Below are 27887 nucleotides of genomic sequence, written 5' to 3' on the forward strand. Positions count from 1 at the left end.
AATATCTCTCATTTAATACTAAATAATGAGAGTGATAATGGATATCCTTGTTCTAACATTGATATTGGGAAAATTTCCAATTTATCCCATTTGGAAATAATCTTTGCTCTTAGTTATAGATTGATTGCACATTTAATTTTTAGAATGACTATTGATTTCCCTCCTTTTTAGTGTTCTTTTTTTTCTTAAGCAGAGTCTGTGTGTTACATGTTTAATGAAAGGATTCTGCTATATCTATTCATATAAATGTTGTGGAATTTTTGTTGTACTTTTGTTGATATCTTCCATTATACTTACAAGTTTTTTTTTAAATTCAAACCTTCCCTGCAATGATTTTATCTCTTCTATTCAAAATTTATGATCAACTAATTCATTACATATTTTCCTTATAATTTTGCATCAATATTCATTGGGGCAATTGAGTAATAGTTTTTTTTTCCATTTTTGCTACTTACGGTATTGGTCTAAAATTTTTATCTCATAGAAGAAATTTGGTGGTACTCCTTTTTAGCTTATTGTTTTATTTCTTTGTATATAATTATAATAAAACTTTATCTTTTAGTATAATTCTCTTATATATCCATTCAGACTTCCATACAATGTTTTTTGTTAAATAGATCATTCATGATGTGTACATTTTTCTAAGGTACAATGAACATTGATAATATTTGTATGTGTATATTATATATATATATATATATATATATATATATATGTATGTATCCATATCCATTTAACTCAATTGTCAGCTTTCTAGCATATATATGTGTAAACTAAGTTCTAATAATTGTTCTGATTTTATCTTCTTTGGTGGGATGCTTAACTTTTTCATTAATGATAGTAATAATTGTTTTTCTTTCTTATTTCTATACAAGTAAATGATTTAATTCATGGTAAATTTACTTTATTACATTTTCACCACAAAAGTATCTCTGAGCTTTATGAATAGAGGATTTATTTTTTCTCTCTATTTTCTGTCCATTTTTCTATCTTCTAAAGATGTTTGAGGCATCATGGAGTCATTAGTCATACTTGAAAAAATTCTGATTTGCAAAAAAATGGTTTCTTCAATGAACTCCTATATCTCTTTTTCCATTGCTCCAATTTTCCTTTAAAAGCAGTTATTTTCTCCAGTATTTTTGACCCTCATATACCAAGGAGTTTTCTCTTTTCATGATTTTCTACAATTTTCTTCATATCTTATGATAATGTTAATTCTGTCTAGCTTTTTAAATTTTTTGTGAGAAATACCAGGAATTATTTTTGCCTTTATGTCTAATGAGCATTTTTCTTTGTGACTTTGTTCATGAAACTTTTCATTTTGTTCTCTTCTGTTTTTATGTCTTGCTCATATGTATCATCATGATAACTTTCTAAAGTCATGCAAAATTTGTTGCTTGATCATTTAACCATCTTGTTTGCTGACATTTAGTTTCTGTTATATTTTGCCTTTTTTTTTCTTAGAGTAGTTTGGGGGAGAGCACTGCTGTGTGTGTCACATATTTTTACAATGTTATTTGCAAATCTAGTTCTTAGGGGTTGGAATTTTTCAGTGTTTTTAAGATGGCGAAATTTTTGAAGATGCGGTCACTGTTCTCTTGTAACTGGAAGTCCTACCAGCTCTTTACTTCTCCTGATCCTTTAGCCCTAAAAGTATTACTGATCATCAGGGTCTGTTACCCATTAGGACATCAAGTATTCCTTTTGCCATGGAATGTGTATTCAGAATGATAATAGGCAATGTTATTGCCAAAAATCATCTAATATTGACTCAGTATTTGCAGAAGGATTCTCTGGCATATTGCCATAACCAATTATGAGTTGCCATTATTTTTTATATTTTTATAAAGATTAAATTTTTTATAAAGATTTTATTTATATTGAGCTTTAAAATTTTTCCACTAATCTTGCTTCCCACCGCCCTCCCCCAACAAATGGCATTTTGTTAGTCTTTACATTGTTTCCATGGTATACATTGATTGAAGTTGAATATGATGAGAGAGAAATGATATCCTTAAGGCAGAAAAATAAAGTGTAAGAGATAGCAAAATTACATACATACATTGGTTGCAAACATATTTAATATTGAAAATATTTTATTTTCTATGGTACCTTTTAGGATGATATAGAGTCCTTTTCTGGGTTTTGTTGATTAAGTTTCTGTTAAGAGATTTCTTTCATGTTATTTTGGAGGGGACACAGGGAATACTTAACACAGTGACTGTCTTCTCTCTGCCATCTTGGCCTGGAAGGCCTTAGTTGCCTTTATTATCTCAGGTATGAGAACTCTTGAGGTTGCTACTATTCTTGCTTTTCATTCCTACCATTGGTCTTTCCACTATGTCTACTGGACTATCCCTGACCCAGTGTCATCATCTCTTCCATGACTTACTAAATTATCTAGGGATATCCAGTCTTTTGTTGGATTTGTCACATTAGAATTTAATTTGTGGTTTAGTTTGAAGTTTCATGGAAAGCTGGAAGAGAGCACATTACATCTTTCTTTTCTTGACCATTTTGATTCAACTCAATAATTTCCATTACCACTTTTTCCTAATACTTTAAGACACATAAGAAGTTTAATAGAATATTGATTGAATGTTCTTTATTTTTTTCATTAAAAGTTTTCAATTTCATATAAATGATATAATTGAAATATCAATAAATGCTTATGTACATCAGTCTTTAGAAAGTAACAATGTATGATCAGATATACTTTCAGAGAATAATTATGTGATTATAACATGAAATAATATTTGTAAAATAGTTTTAAAAATCTTACATCACTTTTTAAAAAGGAAGATACCATTATTGCATTAGAAATGTCAATATTAATGATAATAAAAATAAACTATTTGAAAAAAGGAACAATTTAACCTTTTTCTGATGCAGCTCCTTAGAGATTTCAATAACCATTGATCAATGTTCCTGACCATTGAAAAATTATAAACTTACAAAAAAATATTTGCATAAAAGTCTTCGTTTATAATGTCATTTTTTAGTTGAACATCACTCCTCCCATGAAAAAAAAAATGGGTCTAAACTGTTTTCGATCTTTAGGGTGAGTGCAGAAAATCCATTCAACTAAATTCTGCTACTGGCAGGAGCTATACAAATGAATCTATAACTACTTCAAACATCACATGGAAAATTATCATAGTTAGAAACAAGAAATGTATGTTGAATTTTCCATAGGCCTAATCGTTATGTTGATATACCATTCTCATTTAACATATAGATGTACCAACATGCCATATCTGGGCAGCAGCTTTAATTCAAAACTGTAACCATTCTTAGTGTTGTCATTATTTTGTTTTTTAGGGCTGAACACATCAGAAGCTTAGTCATTCTGTATTTAACTGACTACACCTTATTCTTCTAATGTCAGGGGTCAAGGCCAAGTGGATTTAAAAAAATCCTTCTTCATATTGATCCATGGTATCTTAAAAGGTGAAAAATGACATTTTATTTTATAAAACACCTGTCAAATTTTGAGCAATGTTCTAAGCATTTTACAAATGTTATCTGAATTGATCCTTACAATAAACATGTGAGAGAGGTGTTATTATTTTTTCTCTTTTTACAGTAAGGGAAACTGAGGAAGACTACTGTAATATAACATAATAGTGACTTCTGTGATTATGGGATAGGGGACGTCTATGTCCCCTCACTCATATCCAGTTTGTGTGCTTCTCATGGCATTACCTCTCTTGATGTCATGGCCTTCTTTGAGAAAAAAGGACACACATATGCATAGAAAGATAGATAGATAGAGAGAGAGAGAGAGATAGTTGGATATCTTTTCATAACTCAAAGCTATCATTCTTACCTGTGATCTAAGAATTAATTGGAAGAAAATTCCCTCTTTTACTAAAACAGTTCTTCACTGCTTCAAGTTATCATGTCCTCCTTAAATCATTCAGTTTTAACGAGATGAATTACTAATTATTTAAATCATTTGATGTAATATAAAATGCAGTATACTGACCCCTTTCCTTGCAAGTCTATGGAGGTCTTACAGCTCTTTAATATTCTTTTCATAATATAGATTATTGGATTGAATAGTACATGCCAGATGTGGTCCAACAGGGTCAAAATACAGTGTGATAATCAAAATCTTCATTTTGGAATCTACAGCTCCTATAATTCAACAAATATTTCAATATGTATGTGAGTATCAAAGGATTGTAAATGTATACATACATGAATATTTATATAGTGATTTAGTCACACTTGAATTCATTTGTCCTATATCATCATTGTCATTTCATTCACTTATCACTGTAAAGACAATATCAGAATAATATTTGTTTCAAGTGAATTGATTTTACTGCAATTCTTTGTTTCTTGTTTATTAATATTTGCTGTGAGAATGCTCATAAGCCATTCTTACACACAATATTTTGTATATATTCCATGAATTCAAATTAACCTATATTGGATAAATTTCAAGAAACTATATTTCTCCACTTTGAGAAAAGTATTGTTTATTTCATCAAAAAGGCAAGAAATTGAGATGAATAATTTCTACTCACAATGAGTTTACATTTTCTTAAGAGGATATTAAAACTATAGAGTGCATGTATATCTGAAACTAACTATACAGAATATCGCATTCAAATTCCTCATTTTATTGTTGAAGAAACTGAGTATAAAGAAATTTTAGATGACCTTTTCAAAATCTCTTTGGAAGTAAATGAAAGAACCAAGATTCATATTTTAGGCCTCTTAATCTAAATTCAGTCATTCTAGCAACTTGCTATTCTATCTTTCAGATAAAATAATTAGCTAATGCAATTCACAAATGGTCCAAGGATACGAACTGGTATTTTAGCAGTGAAAAATACAAAGTAATTTATTGATATTTGAAAAATGTTCTTATTAAGTATGGATTAGAGAAATTCAAATCAAAACAACCTTGAGATATCATTTTATACACACCAGATTGGCTGAAATGAATGAAGGAGAATGTATAAGTATTGTATGGAAAGTGTCAGAATTAGGAAACTTAATTCATATTTTATGAAATTTTGAACGATCTAAACATTTTGAAGAGAAATGTGGAATTATGCCCATATAATTATGGAACTATTATCTCTCTTAATCCAGTAATATGTACTTGATATATTTCCAAAGATAATTAAGGAAAATTTAAAGGACCTGTATTTTCTAAAATGTTTATCACAGCTCTCTTAATGGTGACAAAAAATTGAAAACTGCACCATTCTCATTTGGTAAATAGTCAAAAAAAGTTGAGTTATATAATTGTGAAGGAATGCTTCTTTATGCTAAAGGAAATGATTAATTCATTGACCTTAAAAACAAAACATGGAAAGACTTGCCTTATATAAGGAAGAAGAATAAAGGAGAATCAAGAGAATAGTGCATAAATTTTTTATCATTCACTTTTATGAATGTCTTTAAGAGACTCAGTCCTTGTGACAAAAATAAATACTGAAATTACTTAGAAAACATATAAAATTTATATCTGCCAATACAGAAAGATAAATAAAATAAAGGCAGGTATAATATATACATATATATTTATATATGTAGGTATATACCTACATATAGATCTTTATGTGTGTAATTGTATCATCCTTCTGGAAGGTGAGGAAGAAAAGGGAAAAAAATTACATGTTTACATTATTATACATTTAAAATGACTAATAAGTTTTGCATAATGGACTTTTTTCAAGTGAAATTGGCTATTTTATTATCCTCTGATATTATGTTTATTTTATTCCAAATATTTAACAAGCACATTTAAGAAAGATATCTAGCATATAATTAATTGAGAATGAAAATATTGTCTATCAATTGTCGGCATGATTATAATTATACTGATCAAGATACATTGACTATCCCTGAGCATGTGGATGCTGGGTAAAAAAATGTTAATGACAAGAGAAGAAATCACCATTGTTTGATACCAAGTTATAGAAACAGTAAGATGGTGCTAGATAGAATGGTGATAGAATACCAGACATGAAACCAGTTAGAGTCATCTTCTTGAACTCAAATCTGGTCTCAGACACATAATCTCAGTGTAAACCTGATCAAATTCTTTATTCCTATTTGCATCACTTTCTCATTTTAAAAAAATGACTTTAAAAGGTGGTGTCAAAGTAGTTCTTCATTTTTGACAAATATGGTCAAGAATAGTCCCACATATATGAAAAAATGACAACAAATAGAAATCACAAGTTCTATACTTTCCTCCCTTTTCCAAATAAGTTTGTGATACTTCTTAGAAAATAAGTTCAAAAGTTAATAATTGAAAAGTTCACTAATTTCTATTCTTAATTCATTAGATAATATATATGTATATACAAATATATACTTATATATTACAGAGTATAAATGCTAAAAATTCGTAGAAAAAACATATATAATGTGAGAAGAAAAAGAAAGGGAATGTTGTAAGAATAGAAAATATTTTGGTGGCCTTCTCTAAAATACCCTTTGAAAGAAAATGAAAAGTGATCTAGTGAGGAGAAATTTTGAAATATGCTAAAGTTCTTGTATCATAAACATTTTATAGTTCCTTAAAGGTTTTTGTGTTTTTTTTTTCCCCAAGTAAATCCATCAATTTCACCCAAGAAATTTTTTTTTTTGTCCAGGAAATTTTGTCCAAAGAAACAATTCTGTGATTTCTATGATGACATATTTGCACAAAGAAACATCAGACTCTGATTTTCTTAGCATAAATGACTGAGACAAGGTTCAGTTTGAAGTGATTGCTTCTGTGTCTAAATTTTATCCCACCAAAACTTTGCGGTTCAAGATTGTCACCCTTCTAAGATTAGAAGCTCATCACTTAGCTTCAAACACTTTCCTTCTGCTACAGTGCATAGGATCAGTTGTTTCCACATACTTGAATTGTCCTAACTTAACTAACTTGCCAGACCTTTCTGTCAGGAGAAAATTAAATTGTTGTCCATGCTTTCCTGATTCCCATGCTTCCCAGAGTTTGGCGTTATATTGCAAATCATATTCTTCCCAGAACAATGAACAGTTTACCAGCATGGAATTATGCAGTTCCGTGTTGTATTATATGTGAATTACATAACCCAAACTTGGTAAAATAAAAGCAACAACAATGATGTAAACACTGACAAAAATGTTTAATATAATGAGAACACAAAGGAGGAAAAAAAGAAAAAGAACAAGAAGAAGAAGAGGGGCAACTAGAGCACTGGCTCTGCAGTCAGAAAGATCTGAGTTCAAATCCAGCCTCAGACACTTAATAATTGCAAAGTTGTATGGCCATGGGCAAATCATTTCATCCCATTTACTTAAATAAATAATTTTTTAAAAGAAGATATAAGAATGTGGAGGTGGAGGAGGAAGAAAATCATTAAATGGAGTGATTGAGAAGGGGATAATTAGTTGCACTGGTGAACAATATCTTGGAGTCATTTTCTTTCTCCTTTTTCTCTTTCTCTATGGTGTATTTCAATGATAAAAGTATGAAGATTTTTAAAAAATGTATTTTCATATTGCTGATATTTTTTTAAGTTTTTACAAGGCAATGGGGTTAAGTGGCTTGCCCAGGGCCACAAGGCTAGGTAATTATTAAATGTCTGAGGTCGGATTTGACCTGAGGTACTGCTCACTCCAAGGCCAGTGCTCTATCCACTGTGCCACCAAGCCACCCCTGATATTTTCTTGAGTGAGATATTTCTCAATCTACACTTAATGACTTGGACATTTGTTCCTTCTTCGAGGAAAATAAAATAAGTTTATAATTAGCCTCATATTCCCATGGATTATGAGTCTCAATGCTCAGTTAGTGAGAAGAGTAAAAAGAAATAAGGTGAAAGAGTATAAAATCTTTTAAAGGATTTGAAGTTATTTTCATAATCATGATTTTAGTTGCATTTAAAATATTGCTGAAAATTGCAAAGAAATCTAAAGATATTGAATCATAGCTGATAAAACATTGAAAAACTTAACTGACTCAGAGAAATCTGAATAAATTAATAGGGTATAAATAAAATAAGGCAGATCATTTGAAAACTTCAAAATGTAAATTAAACTGAAAACCATTCCTTCAGATAATTCATATGGTTAGTTTCTGGGTTTCTTTTGCCCTGGTGGGTGAGTTGATTATTTATTTGAATTTGTTTAGTTCCTCCTTTCAGTAAATAAAAATGTATCTAGCTCACTATGATAAATAGTTTTGTATTTTTTTCCTGAAACCCCAAAAGGGAAACTTAAAAAGATTCCTACCTTTGTCAGTAAAAGAAAGAGGAATATTTTACCTTCTAGTTCTCAAATTTTTAAAAGGACAAAGGGATAGTTTCAAGTGAAGTATCAACTTATTCAGTGGTTCTAACATTCCTTCTTACGCTCTGCTCTTTGCTCAAAATGACCAACATTATGCTATAGCATTCAGATTTTTTATACCAATGGAATCAAATTTCATGAACCCAGAAGGTTATCTCTGAATCTCTATAGAAATAATAAAACTTATCAGATGTGCATCTGATGTTTGTGAAAACAGGAATATCTCTGGGAAATTAGTATGAATTGACCCCAACACATAATTATGACTCACTTGGGAATAGGAGAATGGAATCTTTCTTTTCTTTTTCTTTCTTTTCTTAAGAGTGGAAAATCATTTTACATCATTTTTGCATGGGTCAAAGGAAAACAAAATACATGATGGTAGAAAGATGGCAGTGCCAGAGCCTTTTATCAGAGTAATTTTGAAAGGCTTTCAATATAAAATTAATTATCCCTCACTGAAACAATCTAATAATTTTAAAAAGTGAGTAAAATTAGAGAATGACTTCTAATGACCCCATTAAAGTTTTCTTCGTTGAAACCTTAGTATAATCTTTCAAAGGAATTACTTCCATTGTCTTGATATGAAACAAGAATATACAATTTCATGTTTTCAAAACTTCATCAGTCAATTAATTTTTCATGTGCTGTGGTTTCATCTATCTATTCCTAAACTGAGCTGTGGTAATGATTATTTAGATTTAAAAGAGTATCTTTAAGTCAATCATAGAGTTAATAGCATCCTCTTCTAAGTCCATGAAATGAAAGAATGGTCTCTTTGTCTCCACATAAAAATGTTTCAATCTCTCTGATACTGAGCTAAAACCTGTAGACCTAGAAAGAAGCAAAACAGCCCCTGCCTTTGACCAAGCAATAGGTAGGTTGTGCAGGGGAAAGAGGGACAACCTCCTAGCAGGAATGTCTCTCCATCATGAGTTCATGTTGACCTCAGATAGTTATTAAGGGTCTGTCCCGGGCCAAGGCAGTTACCTCAGTTCTCATCACTATAAAATGACCGGCAGGACAATGGCAAAACATTTTAGTAACTCAGCCCCATAACAGGGCAGTGAAAAGTTAGACACAACTGAAAAATAAAACAACGAAGTCAAAAAGAGCAAAAACAAAAACAAAAAACTAAACAAAATTTAAGAAATACTGTCCTTAATGATCTTTCATTGCAATGGGGTAGGGCAACAATAAGCAAGATAAAATGTATGAAAAAGGTATATAAAAGATTTTAATAAGCAGCAAAATGGGAAAAGAAATAGAATTAAATTAGCTTGCAAAAAATAGATTGGAAAAGATGGGAGTTTGAGTTTGGATGATAAAGAAGACAAGGAAAAATAGCAGTTAGAAATGAGAAGAGCTTTCCTTCTAAATGTGGGGAAAAGTCAGAGCAAAAGCCTAGAATCAAAAGATAGAAACTTTTGTTGATGGAATACCCAAGACAGAGAACTTTGATTAGACAAGATTAGGGTAAGCAAGATATTAGAACAACAGACATAGCAGTAGGGACTAGGAATCTATAGTAATAGATACAGATATATATATATATATATATATATATATATGCAAATTTATATATATGCAAATTTGCATGTATCCATATCTATTACCTAAATATGTATATATATATATATATATATATATATATATCCATTCATTTATCAATAGATATAGCTATGAATCCTGAAAGAGAATTTTCCTTATTACGTCACCAATCTTAATTATCACCAAAATATTTCAAGATACAAACATAACACACACATTTGAATATTCTTCAGCATTTTCAGTGATAAATAACCATTTTATTTTAATTTATTTATTTTTTTATAAAAATGGCTTAGTAATACAAAATTGTCTCATGGCATTTTTTACCTCCATATTCCTAAAAGTATAGATGAAGGGGTTTAAAAAGGATGTCAAAATAGTATAAAGTATTTCTACCATTTTATCAAAGGAGAAAGTGATGGGAGGCCTCACATACTCAAATATGCATGGGACAAATAACATAACCACAACTGTGATATGGGAGGTACAAGTGGAGAGGGCTTTCCTTCGTGCTTCTGTGCTGTATGTCCTCAAGGTGTACAGGATGACTCCATAAGAAACAAGTAATAGGGAAAAAAATTAAAGTACAAATCAGCCCACTATTAGTTATTACCATGAATCCAAGGTCATGTGTATCGGTACATGCCAGTTCCAGCAAAGGATTCAAGTCACACATGAAGTGATTGATTACATTGGGACCACAGAATGGTAATGGTAATATGAAGGATATTTGGATCACAGAGTGCAGGAATCCTCCTGCCCAGGCCAGTCCTGCAAGAAAAAAGCATAGTTGTCTGCTCATAATAGTCACATAGTGCAAGGGTTTGCAGATGGCCACGTACCGGTCATAAGCCATGACTGCGAGGACAATCATCTCAGAGGCAGCAAAAAAATGTGATGCAAAAACCTGAGTCATGCAACCTTCAAAGGATATTATTTTCTTCTCATATAAAGAGTCTACTATGACTTTGGGAACAACGGCTGATGAGAAACATGCATCCAAGAAAGACAGAATGACCAGGAAGAAGTACATGGGGGAAGCAAAGAGTGAAGGGCTGCTACTAATGACCACCACAATAAATAGGTTTCCCACAAGGGTGGCAAGGTATAACAATAAAAATACAATGAATAGGATTTTCTGAGCAGCTGGATTTTGTGTGAGGCCCAAGATCATAATTTATTAGGTTTGAAAAGAGCATGATAATATTTAATATTAATATTCAGTATTACTGTTTTATATATGTTTAAGAAATGATGGTAAAATTTTATTTCTTTCTTTTCCTTCTGAGAATAGTCTTTCTTAAAATTAATTATTATATTCTCTGATCAATTCATTTTCTACTTTTCTTGAGAATTGACTATGCATTACATTTTAATTTAAAAAAATAAAAGAGGAATTAGTTTGTCTTTTTTGTTATATTCCTCCATAAAAGTATTAATTAAAAGGATGCTATTACTCTATCTATTTACTGACCATGGTTTATGGTTGAAAGGGCACTGGAACACTGGAACAGAGTTCTATGCCTAGCTCATTGCCTAACACAGATTTTTTAAACTTGAAGTAATTTTTAGCAATTTGTAAAATATTTTTTACTACTTTTATATAAAATATCAATAATTACATGTGACCTACTAATCTTGTAAGACTCATGGACAGCTACTGATATGTCTGAAAGAAGAAAATGTTGCCTACATATGCATAGGAAATTAAATGAATAGAAGAAGAAATAACTATTACATCTAGGTAAACAATTCAGAAATTTCAAAGCACTCTGGTTAGTCTTCTCTAATACTTGCTTCTTCTTTGTACCTTCCTTGATGAAATAACCTCAGGGCTCATTGCCTTGTTCTGCTGACTAATAATATTAAATCCCTTAGATCGCTATTAAAACTTTTTTCCAGAATGCCTCTTCAGTCTATTCTAGTACCTGATGCCCAATGTCTTGGCTTCAAATTATCAATCTACAGTGTATTCTAGAATGATAAAGCCAGGCATAGAGGCATTAATGGGTACTGTGACTTAAAGTAGATTACAGTGCTTACTCTGTGGATTGAGTTTTTGACTTGGAGTCAGGAAGACATGGTTTCAAATTCCATCTCAGACAATTTTTCTCTATGTGACTGTGATAAAGTCAATGTCTTAGTTTACAAAGCTATATAATGTAGATAATAATAGCAGTTAGCTCCCAGAGTTATTCTGAAGTTCCAAAAAAGGTGACATGAAGACTACTTGAAAGGCACTAAAACATTCATCATTGTAATTGTTGCATATTTTTACTAGAAAATATAATAACGGGGAAAATGTGGTAACTGAGTATTGACAAAAAATCACTATTCAAATAAAATCTCTGTCACAACCTACTGATGACCTCAAAATCAAAAGGAAACATAAAATTTAGAAACATTTTTAACGAATGAGAATTTATTGGTACTACACAGCTTATTATGCCAGCATGCCTTTTTCCCTGATTGGTCAGAAGTGATACTAGAACTGACACTTACCTTTGTCAACATAAATGTTATGTTCTCAGATCATAAGGGAAAGAACATTTGTCCAATACCTACTCTACTCTGACTGACCTATATTCTGTTCCAAAGTGAACAGTTAAAAGCCAAGACCTTAATTAGTCACACAATTATGTTTAGAAAACGAATCATGGTTCAGAAGCAAAGAGAAGTGACCCAGACACCAGGGAAATAAGACATCACCTTCTCTGAGATGTAGGATGCTTTTAATTAATTTCATTTTGGTCAGTGAATCTTCCCAAGCCAATTAGAGTCAGTCTACCCTGTTACAATACTTTTGGAAGAATAAGCAGTTATATAGGAAATTATTACTTTCATAAGAAATAAATAAGGACAAAAATTTCAAATCTAGAAAAGAGTGATAAAGAATTTCTTATGAACAGAATTTAAATTGGCCTCATTCTTAAAGAGATCTAAGGTGTCTAAAGATTCACTCAAACCATAAGCATTATTTAGCACCTATATTTGGCAAGCACTATACTGCCTATTTTTAATTGCTTAAATTTCACTTCCTGTCACTGGTACAACTAATATCTCTCATTTAATACTAAATAATGAGAGTGATAATGGATATCCTTGTTCTAACATTGATATTGGGAAGATTTCCAGTTTATCCCATTTGGAAATAATCTTTGCTCTTAGTTATAGATTGATTGCACATTTAATTTTTAGAATGACTATTGATTTCCCTCCTTTTTAGTGTTCTTTTTTTTCTTAAGCAGAGTCTGTGTGTTACATGTTTAATGAAAGGATTCTTCTATATCTATTCATATAAATGTTGTGGAATTTTTGTTGTACTTTTGTTGATATCTTCCATTATACTTACAAGTTTTTTTTTAAATTCAAACCTTCCCTGCAATGATTTTTATCTCTTCTATTCAAAATTTATGATCAACTAATTCATTACATATTTTCCTTATAATTTTGCATCAATATTCATTGGGGCAATTGAGTAATAGTTTTTTTTTCCATTTTTGCTACTTATAATATTGGTCTAAAATTTTTATCTCATAGAAGAAATTTGGTGGTACTCCTTTTTAGCTTATTGTTTTATTTCTTTGTATATAATTATAATAAAACTTTATCTTTTAGTATAATTCTCTTATATATCCATTCAGACTTCCATACAATGTTTTTTGTTAAATAGATCATTCATGATGTGTACATTTTTCTAAGATACAATGAACATTGATAATATATGTATGTGTATATTTTATATATATATATATATATATATATATATATATATGTATGTATCCATATCCATTTAACTCAATTGTCAGCTTTCTAGCATATATATGTGTAAACTAAGTTCTAATAATTGTTCTGATTTTATCTTCTTTGGTGGGATGTTTAACTTTTTTCATTAATGATAGTAATAATTGTTTTTCTTTCTTATTTCTATACAAGTAAATAATTTAATTCATAGTAAATTTACTTTATTACATTTTCACCACAAAAGTATCTCTGAGCTTTATGAATAGAGGATTTATTTTTTCTCTCTATTTTCTGTCCATTTTTCTATTTTCTAAAGATGTTTGAGGCATCATGGAGTCATTAGTCATACTTGAAAAAATTCTGATTTGCAAAAAATGGTTTCTTCAATGAACTTTTATATCTCTTTTTCCATTGCTCCAATTTTCCTTTAAAAGCAGTTATTTTCTCCAGTATTTTTGACCCTCATATACCAAGGAGTTTTCTCTTTTCATGATTTTCTACAATTTTCTTCATATCTTATGATAATGTTAATTCTGTCTAGCTTTTTAAATTTTTTGTGAGAAATACCAGGAATTATTTTTGCCTTTATGTCTAATGAGCATTTTTCTTTGTGACTTTGTTCATGAAACTTTTCATTTTGTTCTCTTCTGTTTTTATGTCTTGCTCGTATGTATCATCATGATAACTTTCTAAAGTCATGCAAAATTTGTTGCTTGATCATTTAACCATCTTGTTTGCTGACATTTAGTTTCTGTTATATTTTGCCTTTTTTTTTCTTAGAGTAGTTTGGGGGAGAGCACTGCTGTGTGTGTCACATATTTTTACAATGTTATTTGCAAATCTAGTTCTTAGGGGTTGGAATTTTTCAGTGTTTTTAAGATGGCGAAATTTTTGAAGATGCGGTCACTGTTCTCTTGTAACTGGAAGTCCTACCAGCTCTTTACTTCTCCTGATCCTTTAGCCCTAAAAGTATTACTGATCATCAGGGTCTGTTACCCATTAGGACATCAAGTATTCCTTTTGCCATGGAATGTGTATTCAGAATGATAATAGGCAATGTTATTGCCAAAAATCATCTAATATTGACTCAGTATTTGCAGAAGGATTCTCTGGCATATCGCCATAACCAATTATGAGTTGCCATTATTTTTTATATTTTTATAAAGATTAAATTTTTTATAAAGATTTTATTTATATTGAGCTTTAAAATGTTTCCACTAATCTTGCTTCCCACCGCCCTCCCCCAACAAATGGCATTTTGTTAGTCTTTACATTGTTTCCATGGTATACATTGATTGAAGTTGAATATGATGAGAGAGAAATGATATCCTTAAGGCAGAAAAATAAAGTGTAAGAGATAGCAAAATTACATACATACATTGGTTGCAAACATATTTAATATTGAAAATATTTTATTTTCTATGGTACCTTTTAGGATGATATAGAGTCCTTTTCTGGGTTTTGTTGATTAAGTTTCTGTTAAGAGATTTCTTTCATGTTATTTTGGAGGGGACACAGGGAATACTTAACACAGTGACTGTCTTCTCTCTGCCATCTTGGCCTGGAAGGCCTTAGTTGCCTTTATTATCTCAGGTATGAGAACTCTTGGGGTTGCTACTATTCTTTCTTTTCATTCATACCATTGGTCTTGCCACTATGTCTACTGGACTATCCCTGACCCAGTATCATCATCTCTTCCATGACTTACTAAATTATCTAGGGATATCCAGTCTTTTGTTGGATTTGTCACATTAGAATTTAATTTGTGGTTTAGTTTGAAGTTTCATGGAAAGCTGGAAGAGAGCACATTACATCTTTCTTTTCTTGACCATTTTGATTCAACTCAATAATTTCCATTACCACTTTTTCCTAATACTTTAAGACACATAAGAAGTTTAATAGAATATTGATTGAATGTTCTTTATTTTTTTCATTAAAAGTTTTCAATTTCATATAAATGATATAATTGAAATATCAATAAATGCTTATGTACATCAGTCTTTAGAAAGTAACAATGTATGATCAGATATACTTTCAGAGAATAATTATGTGATTATAACATGAAATAATATTTGTAAAATGTTTTAAAAATCTTACATCACTTTTTAAAAAGGAAGATACCATTATTGCATTAGAAATGTCAATATTAATGATAATAAAAATAAACTATTTGAAAAAAGGAACAATTTAACCTTTTTCTGATGCAGCTCCTTAGAGATTTCAATAACCATTGATCAATGTTCCTGACCATTGAAAAATTATAAACTTACAAAAAATATTTGCATAAAAGTCTTCATTTATAATGTCATTTTTTTAGTTGAACATCTCTCCTCCCATGAAAAAAAAATGGGTCTAAACTGTTTTCGATCTTTAGGGTGAGTGCAGAAAATCCATTCAACTAAATCCTGCTACTGGCAGGAGCTATACAAATGAATCTATAACTACTTCAAACATCACACGGAAAATTATCACAGTTAGAAACAAGAAATGTATGTTGAATTTTCCATCGGCCTAATCGTTATGTCGATATACCATTCTCATTTAACATATAGATGTACCAACATGCCATATCTGGGTACCAGCTTTAATTCAAAACTGTAACCATTCTTAGTGTTGCCATTATTTTGTTTTTTGGGCCTGAACACATCAGAAGCTTAGTCATTCTGTATTTAACTGACTACACCTTATTCTTCTAATGTCAGGGGTCAAGGCCAAGTGGATTTAAAAAAATCCTTCTTCATATTGATCCATGGTATCTTAAAAGGTGAAAAAAGACATTTATTTTATAAAACACCTGTCAAATTTCGAGCAATGTTCTAAGCATTTTACAAATATTATCTGAATTGATCCTTACAATAAACATGTGAGAGAGGTGTTATTATTTTTCTCTTTTTACAGTATGGGAAACTGAGGAAGACTACTGTAATATAACATAATAGTGACTTCTGTGATTATGGGATAGGGGACGTCTATGTCCCCTCACTCATATCCAGTTTGTGTGCTTCTCATGGCATTACCTCTCTGATGTCATGGCCTTCTTTGAGAAAAAAGGACACACATATGCATAGAAAGATAGATAGATAGAGAGAGAGAGAGAGAGAGATAGTTGGATATCTTTTCATAACTCAAAGCTATCATTCTTACCTGTGATCTAAGAATTAATTGGAAGAAAATTCCCTCTTTTACTAAAACAGTTCTTCACTGCTTCAAGTTATCATGTCCTCCTTAAATCATTCAGTTTTAACGAGATGAATTACTAATTATTTAAATCATTTGATGTAATATAAAATGCAGTATACTGACCCCTTTCCTTGGAAGTCTATGGAGGTCTTACAGCTCTTTAATATTCTTTTCATAATATAGCTTATTGGATTGAATAGTATATGCCAGATGTGGTCCAACAGGGTCAAAATACAGTGTGATAATCAAAATCTTCATTTTGGAATCTACCGCTCCTATAATTCAACAAATATTTCAATATGTATATATGTATGTGAGTATCAAAAGATTGTAAATGTATACAAACATGAATATGTATATAGTGATTTAGTCACACTTGAATTCATTTGTCCTATATCATCATTGTCATTTCATTCACTTATCACTGTAAAGACAATATCAGAATAATATTTGTTTCAAGTGAATTGATTTTACTGCAATTCTTTGTTTCTTGTTTATTAATATTTGCTGTGAGAATGCTCATAAGCCATTCTTACACACAATATTTTGTATATATTCCATGAATTCAAATTAACCTATATTGGATAAATTTCAAAAAACTATATTTCTCCACTTTGAGAAAAGTATTGTTTATTTCATCAAAAAGGCAAGAAATTGAGATGAATAATTTCTACTCACAATGAGTTTACATTTTCTTAAGAGGATATTAAAACAATTGAGTGCATCTATATCTGAAACTAACCATACAGAATATCTCATTCAAATTCCTCATTTTATTCTTGAAGAAACTGTGTATAAAGAAATTTTAGATGATCTTTTCAAGATCACTTAGGAAGTAAGTGAAAGCACCAAGATTCATATTTTTGGCCTTTTAATCTAAATTCCGTCATTTTAGCAACTGGTTATTCTTTCTTTCAAATAAAATAATTAGCTAATGCAATTCACAAATGGTCAAATGATATGAACAGGCATTTGAATCAGTGAAGAATTCAAAGTAATTTATTGACATTTGAAAGAATATTCTTAATAAATATGAATTAGAGCAATTCAAATTAAAACAACCTTGAGATATCATTTTATACACACCAGATTGGCTGAAATGAATGAAGGAGAATGTATAAATATTGGATGGAAAGTGTCAGAATTAGGAAACTTAATTCATATTTTATGAAATTTTGAACGATCTAAACATTTTGAAGAGAAATGTGGAATTATGCCCATATAATTATGGAACTATTATCTCCCTTAATCCAGTAATATGTACTTGATATATTTCCAAAGATAATTAAGGAAAATTTAAAGGACCTGTATTTTCTAAAATGTTTATAGCAGCTCTCTTAATGGTGACAAAAAATTGAAAATTGAAGCATGGTCATTTGGTAACTAGTCAAAAAAAAGTTGAGATATAATTGTGAAGAAATGTTACTTTATGCTATAGGAAATGATTAATTCATTGACCTTAAAAACAAAACATGGAAAGACTTGCCTTATATAAGGAAGAAGAATAAAGGAGAATCAAGAGAATAGTGCATAAATTTTTTATCATTCACTTTTATGAATGTCTTTAAGAGACTCAGTCCTTGTGACAAAAATAAATACTGAAATTACTTAGAAAACATATAAAATTTATATCTGCCAATACAGAAAGATAAATAAAATAAAGGCAGGTATAATATATATATATATTTATATATGTAGGTATATACCTACATATAGATCTTTATGTGTGTAATGGTATCATCCTTCTGGAAGGTGAGGAAGAAAAGGGAAAAAAATTACATGTTTGCATTATTATACATTTAAAATGACTAATAAGTTTTGCATAATGGACTTGTTTCAAGTGAAATTAGCTTTTTTATTATCCTCTGATATTATGCTTATTTTATTCCAAATATTTAACAAGCACATTTAAGAAAGATATCTAGCATATAATTAATTGAGAATGAAAATATTGTCTATCAATTGTCGGCATGATTATAATTATACTGATCAAGATACATTGACTATCCCTGAGCATGTGGATGCTGGGTAAAAAAATGTTAATGACAAGAGAAGAAATCACCATTGTTTGATACCAAGTTATAGAAACAGTAAGATGGTGCTAGATAGAATGGTGATAGAATACCAGACATGAAACCAGTTAGAGTCATCTTCTTGAACTCAAATCTGGTCTCAGACACATAATCTCAGTGTAACCCTGATCAAATTCTTTATTCCTATTTGCATCACTTTCTCATTTTAAAAAAATGACTTTAAAAGGTGGTGTCAAAGTAGTTCTTCATTTTTGACAAATATGGTCAAGAATAGTCCCACATATATGAAAAAATGACAACAAATAGAAATCACAAGTTCTATACTTTCCTCCCTTTTCCAAATACGTTTGTGATACTTCTTAGCGAAAATATCAAAAGTTAATATTTTAAAATTTCACTAATATCTATTCTTAATTCATTAGATAATATATATGTATATACAAATATATACTTATATATTACAGAGTATAAATGCTAAAAATTCGTAGAAAAAACATATATAATGTGAGAAGAAAAAGAAAGGGAATGTTGTAAGAATAGAAAATATTTTGGTGGCCTTCTCTAAAATACCCTTTGAAAGAAAATGAAAAGTGATCTAGTGAGGAGAAATTTAGAAATATGCTAAAGTTCTTGTATCATAAACATTTTATAGTTCTTTAAAGGTTTTTGTGTTTTTTTTTTTCCCCAAGTAAATCCATCAATTTCACCCAGGAAATTTTTTTTTTTGTCCAGGAAATTTTGTCCAAAGAAACAATTCTGTGATTTCTATGATGACATATTTGCACAAAGAAACATCAGACTCTGATTTTCTTAGCATAAATGACTGAGACAAGGTTCAGTTTGAAGTGATTGCTTCTGTGTCTAAATTTTATCTCACCAAAACTTTGCTGTTCAAGATTGTCACCCTTCTAAGATTAGAAGCTCATCACTTAGCTTCAAACACTTTCCTTCTGCTACAGTGCATAGGATCAGTTGTTTCCACATACTTGAATTGTCCTAACTTAACTAACTTGCCAGACCTTTCTGTCAGGAGAAAATTAAATTGTTGTCCATGCTTTCCTGATTCCCATGCTTCCCAGAGTTTGGCGTTATATTGCAAATCATATTCTTCACAGACCAATGAACAGTTTACCAGCATGGAATTATGCAGTTCCATGTTGTATTATATGTGAATTCCATAACCCAAACTTGGTAAAATAAAAGCAACAACAATGATGTAAACACTGACAAAAATATTTAATATAATGAGAACACAAAGGAGGAAAAAAAGAAAAAGAACAAGAAGAAGAAGAGGGGCAACTAGAGCACTGGCTCTGCAGTCAGAAAGATCTGAGTTCAAATCCAGCCTCAGACACTTAATAATTGCAAAGTTGTATGGCCATGGGCAAATCATTTCATCCCATTTACTTAAATAAATAATTTTTTTAAAGAAGATATAAGAATGTGGAGGTGGAGGAGGAAGAAAATCATTAAACAGAGTGATTGAGAATGGGATAATTTGTTGCACTGGTGAACAATATCTTGGAGTCATTTTCTTTCTCCTTTTTCTCTTTCTCTATGGTGTATTTCAATGATAAAAGTATGAAGATTTTTAAAAAATGTATTTTCATATTGCTGATATTTTTTTTAAGTTTTTTACAAGGCAATGGGGTTAAATGGCTTGCCCAGGGCCACAAGGCTAGGTAATTATTAAATGTCTGAGGTCGGATATGACCTGAGGTACTGCTCACTCCAAGGCCAGTGCTCTATCCACTGTGCCACCAAGCCACCCCTGATATTTTCTTGATTGAGATATTTCTCAATCTACACTTAATGACTTGGACATTTGTTCCTTCTTCGAGGAAAATAAAATAAGTTTATAATTAGCCTCATATTCTCATGGATTATGAGTCTCAATGCTCAGTTAGTGAGAAGAGTAAAAAGAAATAAGGTGAAAGAGTATAAAATCTTTTAAAGGATTTGAAGTTATTTTCATAATCATGATTTTAGTTGCATTTAAAATATTGCTGAAAATTGCAAAGAAATCTAAAGATATTGAATCATAGCTGATAAAACATTGAAAAACTTAACTGACTCAGAGAAATCTGAATAAATTAATAGGGTATAAAAAGTTGGGGGGTCATAAAATAAGGCAGATCATTTGAAAACTTCAAAATGTAAATTAAACTGAAAACCATTCCTTCAGATAATTCATATGGTTAGTTTCTGGGTTTCTTTTGCCCTGAAAAAAGGGGACTTTGGGGATGAGTTGATTATTTATTTGAATTTGTTGAGTTCCTCCTTTCAGTAAATATAAAATGTATCTAGCTCACTATGATAAATAGTTTTGTATTTTTTCCTGAAACCCCAAAAGGGAAAATTAAAAAGAATCCTACCTTTGTCAGTAAAAGAAGCAGGAATATTTTCCTTCTAGTTTTCAAAATTTTAAAAGGACAAAGGGATAGCTTGAAGTGAAGTATCAACTTATTCAGTGGTTCTAACATTCCTTCTTACGCTCTGCTCTTTACTCAAAATGACCAACATTATGCTATAGCATTCAGATTTTTTATTTCAATGGAATCAAGTTTTATGAACCCAGAAGGTTATCTCTGAATCTCTATAGAAATAATAAAACTTATCAGATGTGCATCTGATGTTTGTGAAAACAGGAATATCTCTGGGAAATTAGTATGAATTGACCCCAACACATAATTATGACTCACTTGGGAATAGGAGAATGGAATCTTTCTTTTCTTTTTCTTTCCTTTCTTAAGAGTGGAAAATCATTTTACATCATTTTTGCATGGGTGAAAGGAAAACAAAATACATGATGGCAGAAAGAACTGAAAAATAAAACAACGAAGTCAAAAAGAGCAAAAACGAAAACAAAAAACTAAACAAAATTTAAGAAATACTGTCCTTAATGATCTTTCATTGCAATGGGGTAGGGCAACAATAAGCAAGATAAAATGTATGAAAAAGGTATATAAAAGATTTTAATAAGCAGCAAAATGGGAAAAAGAAATAGAATTAAATTAGCTTGCAAAAAATAGATTGGAAAAGATGGGAGTTTGAGTTTGGATGATAAAGAAGACAAGGAAAAATAGCAGTTAGAAATGAGAAGAGCTTTCCTTCTAAATGTGGGGAAAAGTCAGAGCAAAAGCCTAGAATCAAAAGATAGAAACTTTTGTTGATGGAATACCCAAGACAATGAACTTTGATTAGACAAGATTAGGGTAAGCAAGATATTAGAACAACAGACATAGCAGTAGGGACTAGGAATCTACAGTAATAGATATGGATATATATATATATATATATATATATATATATATATGCAAATTTGCATGTATCCATATCTATTACCTAAAATATATATATATATATATATATATCCATTCATCAATAGATATAGCTATGAATCCTGAAAGAGAATTTTCCTTATTACATCACCAATCTTAATTATCACCAAAATATTTCAAGATACAAACATAACACACACATTTGAATATTCTTCAGCATTTTCAGTGATAAATAACCATTTTATTTTAATTTATTTATTTTTTTATAAAAAATGGCTTAGTAACACAAAATTGTCTCATGGCATTTTTTACCTCCATATTCCTAAAAGTATAGATGAAGGGGTTTAAAAAGGATGTCAAAATAGTATAAAGTATTTCTACCATTTTATCAAAGGAGAAAGTGATGGGAGGCCTCGCATACTCAAATATGCATGGGACAAATAACATAACCACAACTGTGATATGGGAGGTACAAGTGGAGAGGGCTTTCCTTCGTGCTTCTGTGCTGTATGTCCTCAAGGTGTACAGGATGATGCCATAAGAAATAAGTAATAGGGAAAAAATTAAAGTACAAATCAGCCCACTATTAGTTATTACCATGAAACCAAGGTTATGTGTATTGGTACATGCCAGTTCCAGCAAAGGGTTCAAGTCACACATGAAGTGATTGATTACATTGGGACCACAGAATGGTAATGGTAAGATGAAGGACATTTGGATCACAGAGTGCAGGAATCCTCCTGCCCAGGCCAGTCCTGTAAGAAAAAAGCATAGTTTTCTGCTCATAATAGTCACATAGTGCAAGGGTTTGCAGATGGCCACGTACCGGTCATAAGCCATGACTGTGAGGACAATCATCTCAGCAGCAGCAAAAAAATGTTCTGCAAAAACCTGAGTCATGCAACCTTCAAAGGAGATTATTTTCTTCTCATATAAAGAGTCTACTATGACTTTGGGAACAATGACTGATGAGAAACATGCATCCAAGAAAGACAGAATGACCAGGAAGAAGTACATGGGGGAAGCAAAGAGTGAAGGGCTGCTACTAATGACTACCACAATAAATAGGTTTCCCACAACAGTGGCAAGGTATAACAACAAAAAAACAATGAATAGGATTTTCTGAGCAGCTGGATTTTGTGTAAGTCCCAAGAAAATAAACTCAGTCACTTGGCTTTGATTTTCCATAATTTTTACACAGAGGTTCGTCTCTTCTTTACCATGTATGATCTGAAACCAAGAGATAAGAAAGCATCTTTACAATGTAGATTGTAATACAAGCAAAATAAAGCAATGATTAAATACTTTATCCTTCAATATCTTTCTAAATAAAAATAAGAGTCAATAGATATAAATAAATACTCTGTTATTGCAGGTAAAGAGGTATTAAGGACTTCCAAAATAATTGAATTGCAAAGGTTCAGATAAATAAACATATCTGCTATTGTGGAAGGATTTTCTTTTACGTTCACACAAAGAAAGAAGCTTTCCACAAAATAATAGGTAAATAAAAGAAAAATTTAATGAATATCATGTACAAGTATGACTCTTCTGAAAGATCCAAGGGGATTGTTCATGTGACTTCAAGGATCATATTTCTAAATCTTCTCAATCATTTTGATGATTGCAGGATTTAAATGCAACTAGTGTTATCACAGGTTTATCAAGGAACTCAAGAATATGGTAGAATAATTGTAAAACAAGAATGTTAACAAAATACTATCAATATTTTATTTGCACAATATAAAAATAATAGGTTATATCAGATGTAAATTAAATATATCTAGGCAACACATGAAGTACAGATTGTTAGCTGTTACATTACACTTGCTAATAAAAGAACACACTAATAAAAGAACAATATGAGCAAGAAAATATTTTAGTCATTATTTTATAACCATAACAATAGTTTAACAATATTTTCAGTCTAAACATAGTAGGATATGAGAAAAGGATAATAGATAACCAAGGTGCACTTAATTAAATTTCCAATTTGAGACCCAAAATGCTGGTTTGAGAGTCTATATTATGTTCAAGAATACAATAATAGTAATAAGGACAGTTACCATTTATTTAGTCTTTAAAATTTTCAAGATATTTAACATATTTCAGAACATCCCCACAACAATATTGAATCATAGGGATTGTTAATATCATCATTTTACAATTAAAGAATCTGATTTAAGAGAACAGTGAGTTTCTCAGCATTTAGGATCTTCCTCATTTTCTCTTAAATGTAGAATATTTGACAATACTTTTGCATAAATATATAAACATTAACAATAAATAACTAATTAAAGGGAGAGTGCTGTGGTTTCAGTTATTAAATGAAGAAAAATAAATCTCACAATAGTTATGAATTGTTAGACTATCAAAGAACTGCCTCAGTGATGAATTTTGGAAAAGTTGAGGGAAAAGGCAGGGAAACTGCAAGATCTTAGAATCATTGAAATTTGGCAGTTTCAGCAAAAAGATACTCATAATATTAACATTGCTCTCCATATTCTTTATATTTCTTTCTCTTTCTGTCTTTATCTGTTACTGTCTGTATTTATCTGTCTTTTCACTCTCTCACAATTTTTTCTTATCTTGATATTGTTTTATTTTCCCCAATTATATATCAAGAAAAATTTTTCATTAAATTTTAAAAGATTTTAATTCCAACTTTTACTTTCCCTTCCCTTCCACCCATCCCTCTCCCATCACCTCTTCTGAAAATGATAGGGAGCTTGCCATAGAATTTTTCAATTGAATTATCATGCAAATCATATGGTCTTATTACTATCACTAGTAGAAGTAGAAACTGCCCAAAGGAGAAAAAAAACAAAACATCAGTAAAAATAAATTACTTTATTAATTTTTTGTTGATATTTTTTTGGGGTGTGGCTCGACAATGGGGTTCAGTGACTTGTCCAAGGTCACACAGCTGGGAAATTTTAGAATTTGATGCTTTTTTTCTAACTTCCAGCTCTTTGCTTTCTCCAGTTTCTCATAAAAAATCCCAGAAATGGAAGTTATTTTCCTCATCTTATGTATTTGTATTTATTTCAGAAAACATTTGGTTTGAAAAGAGGATGGTCATATTTAATATTAATGTTCAGTATTACTATTTAATATTTAAATTTAAGAGATGATGGCAATATTTTCTTGCTTTCTTTTCCTTTTGAGAATCGTCTTTGTCAAAATTAATTATTTTAATCTCTGATCAATTTATTTTCTACGTTTTAGAGAATTGACTATGCATTACATTTTAATTTTAAAAAATAAGAAAAATTATTTTATTTGCCTTTTTTGTTATATTCCTCCATAGAAGTATTAATTAAAAAGATGCTATTACTCTACCTGTTTAATGACCGTGGTTGATGGTAGAAATGGCACTGGAACAGTGGAACCAGAGCTCTATGCCTAGCTCATTGCCTAACACAGATAGATTTTTTTTAACTTGAAGTAATTTTAACAATTTTTAAAATACCTTTTACTACTCTCATATAAAATGTCAATAATTACATGTGATCTAATCTTGTAAGACTCATGGACAGCTACTGAAATGTCTGAAAGAAGAGAATGTTGCCTACATATGGAGAGGAAATTAAATGAATAGAGGAAGAAATAATTATTACTTCTAGGTAAACAATTCAGAAATTTTAAAGCACTCTGGTTAGTCTTCTCTAATACTTCCTTCTACTTTGGCCCTTCTTTGATGAAATAACCTCAGGATTCATTGCCTCCTTTTGCTGCCTACTAATATTAAATCTCTTAGAATGATATTAAAAGTTCTTCCAGAAAGCATCAACAGTCTATTGTAGTGACTGATGCCCAATATCTTGGCTTCAAATTATCAAGAAATCTAGAGTGTTTTCTAAAATGATAAAGCAACCCATAGAGGCATTAATGGATACTGGGACTTAGAGGAGATTATGCTGCTTACTCTGTGGATTGAGTTTTTGACTTGGAGTCAGGAAGACATGGTTTCAAATTCCATCTCAGACAATTTTTATATTTGTGGCTGTGATAAAGTCCTTGTCTTAGTTTGCACAGCAATATAATGTAGATAGTAATAGCAACTAGCTCCCACAGTTATTCTGAAGTTCAAAAAAGGTGACATGAAAACTACTTGCTAGTCACTAAAACACATTTAATGTAATCATTACATAGCATTACTAGAAAAAACTATAATGATGATGATGTGGTAACTGAGTATTGACAAAAATCACTATTCAAATGAAATCTCTGTCACAACCGACCTGTGACCTCAAAATCAAAAGGAAACTTAAAAATTAGAAATATTTTTAATGAATGAGAAATTATTGATACTACCCAGCTTATTATACCAGCGTGCTTTTTTTTCCTCATGGGTTAGAAGTGATACTAGAAGTGACACTTACCTTTGTCAACAAAAATGTTATGTTCTCAGATTTTCATAAAGGAAGGAACATTTTCCCCATTCCTGCTCTACTCTGACTGACCTATATTCAGTTCCAAAGTGAACAGTTAAAAGCCAAGAACTTAATTAGTCACACAATTATGTTTAGTAATTGAATCGTGGTTCAGAAGCATAGCGAAGTGACCCAGACACCAGGGAAATAAGACATCGCCTTCTCTAAGATGTTCGATGCTTTTAATTAATTTGACTTTGGTCAGTGAAGCTTCCCAAGTAAGTTAGTGTCAGTCTGCCCTGTTACAATACTTTGGAAGAATAAGCAGTTATATATGAAACTATTACTTTCATAGGAAATAACAGAGGACAAAAATTTCATATCTACAGAGTAATGATAAAGAATTTCTTATGAACAGAATTTTAAATGACCTCTTTCATATAGAGATCTAAGGTGCCTTAAGTGTCAAACAAACCATAACCATTATTTTGCACCTATATTTGTCAGGCACTATACTGCCTATATCTAATTGCTTAAATTTCACTTCTTGTCACTGCTACAACTGATATCTCTCATTCAATAATAAATAATATGAGTGATAATGGACATCCTTGCGCTAATATTTATATCAGGAAGATTTCCAGTTTATCCCATTTGCAAATAATCTTTGCATTTGGTTATAGATTGATTGCACATTTAATTTTTAGAATGAGTATTGATTTCCCTCTTTTCTGTGTTTTTTTTCCTTAACCAGACTGTGTATTACACCTTTTATAAAAGGATTCTACTATATCTATTCATATAAAAGTTGTTGATATCTTCCACTAAACTTACATTTTTTAACTCAAACTTTCCCTGCATTGATTTTATCTCTAGTCAAAATTTATGATGAATTAATTTATTACAAATTTTACTTAAAATTTTGCATCAATATTCATTAGGAATATTGAGTAACAGTTTTTCTTCCATTTGTGCTCTTTATGATTTGAATCTAAAATATTTATTTCATAGAAGAAATTTGGTGGCACTCCTTTTCTACTTATTTCTTTTATTTGTTTGTATATAATTATAATGAAATTTTATCATTTATTTTAATTCTCTTGTATATCCATTCAGACTTCAGTAGAATTTTTTTGTTAAATAGATCATTCATGACATGTATATTTTTCTAAGATACAATTAACAAGATTAATATGTGTATGTGCATATTATAAATGTGTGTAAATATATATACATATATATATATATATATATCCATATAACTTAAGTTTCAGTTTTCTGGCTCATAAATGTGTAAATTTATTTCTAATACTTGTTTTGATTTTAACTTCATTAGTGGGATGTTTAACTTCTTCATTTCTGATTCTGATAATTGGTTTTCTTTCTTATTTCTATACAAGGAAATAATTAAATTCATGGTAAATTTACTT

The 27887-nt window shown here is 30.4% G+C and overlaps 1 protein-coding gene and 1 pseudogene across 1 annotated transcript; both read right to left on the minus strand.

Moving 5' to 3' along the window:
* Positions 1 to 10122: 10122 nt before the first annotated feature.
* Positions 10123 to 16094, minus strand: LOC141519663 (olfactory receptor 4C15-like; annotated as a pseudogene).
* A 6242-nt stretch (positions 16095 to 22336) lies between these two features.
* On the minus strand, positions 22337 to 23281 carry LOC141517027 (olfactory receptor 4C15-like). The gene has a single exon (XM_074227965.1). The coding sequence runs from the start codon at positions 23267 to 23269 to the stop codon at positions 22337 to 22339; it is 933 nt and encodes a 310-aa protein (XP_074084066.1). The 5' UTR covers positions 23270 to 23281.
* Between the last annotated feature and the right edge of the window lie 4606 nt (positions 23282 to 27887).

The sequence above is a fragment of the Macrotis lagotis genome, chromosome 3 (genome assembly GCF_037893015.1).
Source record: "Macrotis lagotis isolate mMagLag1 chromosome 3, bilby.v1.9.chrom.fasta, whole genome shotgun sequence".
NCBI lineage: Eukaryota > Metazoa > Chordata > Mammalia > Peramelemorphia > Peramelidae > Macrotis > Macrotis lagotis.

Bases quoted from the DNA above. Each gene is read 5' to 3' on its own strand.
- LOC141517027 (XM_074227965.1), bottom strand. From the start codon at position 23,269: ATGGAAAATCAAAGCCAAGTGACTGAGTTTATTTTCTTGGGACTTACA.